The sequence below is a fragment of the Blennius ocellaris genome (assembly GCF_963422515.1).
Source record: "Blennius ocellaris genome assembly, chromosome: 22".
Classification (NCBI taxonomy): domain Eukaryota; kingdom Metazoa; phylum Chordata; class Actinopteri; order Blenniiformes; family Blenniidae; genus Blennius; species Blennius ocellaris.
In genome coordinates, this window is record NC_137671.1 from 9054797 (window position 1) to 9061640 (window position 6844).

The window sequence follows — 6844 nt, forward strand, 5'->3', positions numbered from 1 at the left end:
ATAAAGCCGCACAAGCCATTAGAGAGAAAACGACTGCAGTTCTGCACTTTCAAGACAGTTTGCCGTGTCGTCTACAGCCTGGCTTCACAGACTGCTGGATTGATTTGCACAGGAGGACACACTGGAATGCATAAACATCTCAGCCGCACACACACACCACTCATGCACCGCATACACAAAGAGCAAAAATAATAATCATGGCGATTTGATCAAATAAGTCGCAGAAAACCTGAGTGTTTATGAAATGAAAACAAATCCCTTGGAGAAATTATACTCGAAGCTGCGTTCTTACAATCAAACAAACATGAAGTGCTGGATGATGCCAAGCCAGAAAAACCATTCCGTCTGTTTTGTGAGCCGCTTGTCAGAAGATTTGAGTCGTCCACTTCATTCCATTCAAGGCAGCTTTTTCCACATTTCAGTGATTCTCGGCATGGACACTTGCTACACTTTAATTAAGGTTTGGTGCGCATTATACAAACAACAGTAAAAAAAGGCTTCAGACCACAGAAAGGCTCACATAAGATGGGCTTTTTTCTTTCTCCCCACTCTCAAAATATATTCAGTGTTTGTCAGTCAACAGATGGTATTTATTAAAATTATAGACAGAAAATTAGGTCTATTGTGAGATTTCTTCTTTTTTTTATTCAGAGCTCATTGGCTGCCTATTAAAAAAAACAGAAATTGTGTACGCAAATCCACTGAGATACAAGAAGACTGACATAGAATTAAGAATGTTGCTATTATTCGCTGGCAGCCAAAATCTAATAGAGGAGTCGACTGATCGTTAAATGAAAAGTATTCTAAGCAAAGCATCATAATTGCCCCGCAAAACTGATCTGTTTGTCTTCTTCTTCTTCTTCTTCTTTTTTCCCCCAATGATCTAAACACAAGCACTCAGAACTAATACCGGTCAGATGGTAATTGCTTTGATTGTGAACAATATGTTTCACAGCGTTTCTCAGGAGGGAAGTCTACCTCGGAGGGAAAAGAGTTCAATGTGTGAGCTTGTCTGCCAGAGTGAACCGCTTTTCAAGCCGACCACCTCTGCCTGTCATCTTCCCTCAGACGCGGAGGGAAACGGAATTACTGGGGCACGCAAATGAACATGGGAGAAATTGGGCCAGTGCTCAAAAGTGACACCATTTGTGATTTGCATACGCCCGAATGAGGCTAATATATACATAAAGTGAGGAGTTAATTTTGCGCTCTGGTCTCAAGTAGCACACATTCAGTTTAAATGAAAATGCCATTTCATTCATCGCCATTTGATTCACAGTAAGCGTGGATAGGGTAATCATGAAGTAAACCAAAAAGGAAACAAAAAAAACAAGCCGAGAGAATTCAGGTATCCAACTCATTCCACAATACCTTCATTTTTCCATTCTGGGCCCAGTGATCAATGTCCAGAATTAAACAGTAATTGCAAGGCTCATCATGAAAATGGACCTCTAATAGGTATTTTTCATCAACAGAACCTGCAGTCCAGTGTGCAATTACCTGGAGTGTTTACAAGCTATTTTAGCATCATATTTTGTGTTTTCGGACACAAAGACAAAGACCATTATTTACCTGAATGGATTTTTAAGGGGGAAACAAAACAGTACAGTTTTGTTTACAATTTACAGTTTACAGTTTTGTTTTGTTTACAGTCGGACACGAGTCGTTTAAAGGTGGAAAGGTAATAGTTAAATACATCTTCTCATAATCAATTCACTCTCAATTCTTGTCATCATCTATAATACTGTAGTTTTTCTTTCCAGAGAAATACCACTAAATCTGTTTAGTGAATGTGTCTATTTGATTTTTAACCTCGCTTCGAAACTGTAATATTCTACCAGATAATCTCACAAGGCTTGATTTATTTTCATTTCCATTCAGCTACTCAAAATAATAACTTTATGCTTGGATAAGCTGATAAGTTTTTACAGAAAACTTTTGAGATAATCGGCATCTATTGTTTCACAATGAAACATTTAAGGAGACAGATTTCTTGCAAATTCAAATGCATTTAAAAGAAGAAGGTCCATTTATTCCCATTAACATGGTTCAGATTTTTTTCCCCCCACCCCAGTTCAATTTCAATGCTGCTGCACATCAATGTGACCTTAAAACTGAGAGAAGAGAACAAACCGCTATGTCATTTATGGCCACAGGCCTCAATGGAAGCATATTCATTATTCCACAGAGGACTGGTATTATTCCATATGGGAGTCGCATAAATTACGTCTGAAATTCAGTGGTATTCCTCTTTAACGCTGAATGACAAACTGATATGGTGAACGTGCCCAGGGATATATGCATGGAGATTACTCCCATTAAATGGCAGGGACACTTCACATTCAATGACAAGTTTTAGCATATATACTGTTTTGACAGGCTGGCTCAAGGACTCAAATGACAGAAGAAATTTGTGTTTTAGAAGAAACACATTTTAAAACTTTTTTTTTTTTTGTATGAACACCATGAACATTAATCGCTCGTACAAAGTTCTCATAGAAAACACCAACCGACAAAAGTCACCCATCTACAAAACATGCATGTTAGCTCTCCTAGTGTTGTGGGAAGACGAAACATTTTACTCCGGTGTTGACTGTTTTGAATGTTATACAAAAGAATTGGGTGACATAAGGTTGAAAAGAAAAAAAACATTTTGAGAAAAATGGAGATTCATCGATCGACCCATCATCATTGACACAAGTTAGGATTTCAAAGTGTGGGGGGGTGGATAGGGGGGGGGTCTTCACCAGAGGGCCTCAGAGGCACTCCAGGTGGGAACATTTAGGGGGCTGCCTTTTCTATCAATTTGTAAAAAAAACAAAAGAAAAAAAGAATTCAAATAAACAATTGATTATTTTGCTGAAAGTCACATTCTTAAAGGTGAATTTATTATAAATGCAGTAAAGAAAGAATCCCATTACAAAATAAATTCATCCTCCCACACTATGAAAACCCATCTACCGACTGTTAATCCAGCTTTACTGTGTATCTCCAATCAATTACAGGGATTTAAAAAAAAAAAAAAAGCAAATTTTGCAAAATGGAAACTTTTTATTTTCAAAAAGCAACAGATTACACAGTTAACTTTCAGCAAATGCAATCCTAACTGAAACTGTACTCACATTCGGGACTTCAAAATGAAAGACTCACATACTTACACACAATCTATCTATAATATACAAAAAAGAATACATAATAAATATTAAAATGGCCACAAGAGAAAAAAGTAAGTCATTGAAAACAATCAGTAGAGAGCAAATGTAGGGAAAGTAGAAACAAGACGGTGTGCCTTAAATGTCTTCCTTTTTTTCTTCTTTTTTTTTTTCTTTTTCCTTTTACATTTTTTACAAATTGTGCAAGATTTCATACTAAGGCTCTGGTCTTGAAGTGACTGTTGTCTGATCAACACACATACTCACTGTGATATGCACACACATGCGACAAACGCACAGTCACACACACACACACACACACACACACACACACACACACACACACACACACACACACACACACACACACACACACACACACACACACACACACACACACACACACACTCCCTGTGCTGCGAGCACTCTGTGGGGTGTAGCAAACCATTGCAGAATAAGAAAGAATGGGCTGCTCAGTGTATGGCCTGTGATTCTCATGGGAGTGGACCAGCTTTTAAAAATGAACATGCACTTCACGCTGATGTGAGAAAAACAAAACAAAAAAACAGTAAACAAAACAAAACCCAAACTCCCCCTTGCAAACAACAGCTTTTTTGGGGGTGAATGAAAAATAAATATAAACAACCAAGAAACATGACAATATCATAACCATTAAGGCAAGAACAACCGGAGTGGCATCAGCAATACTGTAACAATATGATAGTGTTTAGGTACATGGATATGATGAAACATTTAACTACTTCTTCAATGTCTTTTTTTAAGCACAAGGTTGTTCTTAAAAGCAACTTTAAAAAAAAAAAAAAGCAAAAACAAAACAAACATCACTTCATCTTTTTTCCTCTTTTTTTTTGTAAAAGGTGTTAAGAAAATAACAATGCCAGACACGAGGGACATATGGATCGTTAAACTACAAGAAATAATTTCTAGTTTTAAGTTGCAACTTCAAAACCACACATTGTAAATCCCCTTCGTTAAGCCCCGCCCCCCCTCCCTCCAAGTAAATGAAAAAGATATCACTTACATTAAAACCATTTTAATCCTCTTGTGAAGGTGTATTCCAACAGTCACCAAGTTTTGCTTTACTTACAGCGATTGTGTAGTCTGTTGCAAATTAAAGCATTCATTGTTTAGTTTTGGAGGGGAAAATGGAGAAAAAAGTTGTCCTTGCAATGCAACTGGCAACTGTTGACCCAAAAAAAAAGAAAAAAAAAAAGCATCTTTACATCTTCTTTTTAGTGCAACTCTTAAAATGTAAAACATTTCCAGTGATTCCTTGAGAGGTATCATTTCATTGTTTTGTATAATTTTTTGTCTTTTTCTTTTCATTTGTATGTTTTTCAACACCTCACAGAATAACGCATCTTCAAAATATCCAAAGCAAGAGATTTTTGTTTTTATTGTTTTGTCAAATCTTTTTCTCTTTTTTTCCTTTTTTTTCCTTTGTACTTTTTGCTTCTCTGCATTGGCATGGCCATCCACATCGTCTGTTTACTAGAACATAAACACAGGAGGGGATCCATACCTCCTGTGTATTCCTATTCCCTTCAGGCCTCCATGTTTGATACATTTTATATTCAATCACCACAGCCGAGCCACGTGATTGGCAGTCCACCTTCTACCTCTGAAAAGAAGGGCAAGGAGAAGGAGGAACAGGAGAAAACTGGAGGATGAAGAGAAAAGAGATAGAAAGAGTGCGCTGTACAGTGGGAACGAGCCCAGATCAAGATCAATCAGGGTAATAGAGACATAGATGAGAAAAAAAACACACACACACACACAAAAAAACCATCATATAACGCAGTAGGGTTCCCTTGGTAACCTGGATTTTCTGCAGTAGAGGAGTGTGGTGCTGAAGCAGCGCCGAAGCTCCCTGTTGGAGAAAATGCAGATGAAAGGATTGACCCCAGCCTGAGCAAAGCTCATCCACACAGCCGCTGTCAGGTAGCCCCCAGGAACTACGGGGCCCCTTGCAAACACCCGCCAGTAGCAGGCGACCAGGTAGGGCCCCCACAGTGCCAGGAAGAAAAACGTCATGATGTAGAACATCCTACTAATCCTCTTCTCCGTTTTGAACTCATCTAATACCAGTAGACGCCTGCGGCCTGCCGCGTTGCTGTTTTGCCGGATACCCAGCAAAGTAGGCGGGGTGGGGCCGCGACCAAATCCGGCCAGCCAGTTGGCCGCCGCCTGCCCGCTGGCGCCTGGCCCATGGAAGGTCCAGTTCTGGCTGACAGCAGGCACAAACTGGACGGGCTTCATCTTTCGGCGGTCGTGGACGAAGAAGATGAGCTTGAGGTAAACCAGCTGTGTGGCGAGGAGGATGAGCGCCAGCAGGAGCATGAAGCCCAGTGAATCGTTCGCCCTGAAGGAACGGTGCTGAAACGTGCACTGGTCCTCCTCCCGGATGAACGAGTACGTCCCCACATCGAGCACGGGCGGGAACGCCATAGCCACGGATAAAGTCCACACCATGCAGATGACAGCCAAACACGTCCAGAAAGTTAGCCTCTTTGTGTAGAAACGGTGGTGTGCGATGGCCAGGTACCGGGTGACGCTGACGCAGAAAAGCATGAACGCCGTGTGGAAACAGGAGAGCACCCCTAGGAAGGCAATCACTTTGCAGGTCAACGTGCCGTAGGTCCAGGCAGATCCATTCTTGACCGACGTGAAGACAAAGGGGAAGCAAATGGCAGAGCGCAGGATATCAGAGGCGCACAGGTCTAGCAGGAAATAGTAGGGTGCTCGGTGTAGGCTCTTGTCTTTGACCAGTAGGATGGAGATCAGGAGGTTTCCGACCACACCGACGCCAATGATGAAACCAAGAGAGGTCAGTTTGAGGAACGTGGCGAGAGGAGAGACATTCTGCAAGATGGTGTGGTCCCCTGCATGGCTATAGTTCGCCATAGATGGAGGAGGGATCATAAAGATAGTGGAATAGCTTCAGCCAAGTATCATGATCTAGAGGTGGCAGGGGGAGGCGTTAGATCCATTTGGCGGTGTGCTTTGAAGAGGTTTCCAGGCATATAGGCAACCTCTCCTCTAAGGCATCCTTTGTTCCTTTGTCTCATCACACCTAAAAAAAATCCCTGAAAAATATCATCCACCCATCAGCATTCAGTCCTAAACAATAGCTGCATTGTTTGTAGCTGCACAATCTAGAATGTGATAAGCAATAATTTTCTACTGCCTGTCATTTATTTAATTATTTGCTTTAAACGTTCACATTTTGAGTGGCTGTGGGCAGATCTCAGCCTCAGCCACTTTGTGTACAGAGAAAGAACAGACAGACAGTGATGGAGCTTGATTAGACTGAAGCATTAATCCGCTACAGTAATAGAATTTTCTCATATGTGACTTCCAAATTCCGTGAACAAAAGCAAAGCAAAGGGACATTCAGCCTTCATTAAAGAAACGACGCATTCCTTTTTATTTCTTCTATCATTTTTTTTTTTTTTTTAATCTATTTCACCTGCGTGTGTCAGGAAGAAACGAAAAAACGTATTGCTCGGATTGGGTTTCAGATTTTTTTTTTTTTTTAATGTTTGATGGGGACATTTTTTTTTCCAGCGCACGGTGCAACATTTAGAGAAATGCAGTCCAAAATAAGCTCTTCTTGATCACACCCTGCGCCCTGCAGAACAGTGGAAGGCTCTTAAAATCGGTTGATGCCT

The 6844-nt window shown here is 40.6% G+C and overlaps 1 protein-coding gene across 1 annotated transcript; it reads right to left on the reverse strand.

Annotated features, from left to right (window-relative positions):
- Positions 1-4961: 4961 nt before the first annotated feature.
- Positions 4962-6095, reverse strand: gpr85 (G protein-coupled receptor 85; the record flags this gene model as incomplete). Its single annotated transcript, XM_080518391.1, has 1 exon — positions 4962-6095. The coding sequence occupies one exon, from the start codon at positions 6093-6095 to the stop codon at positions 4962-4964; it is 1134 nt and encodes a 377-aa protein (XP_080374517.1).
- Positions 6096-6844: the final 749 nt, after the last annotated feature.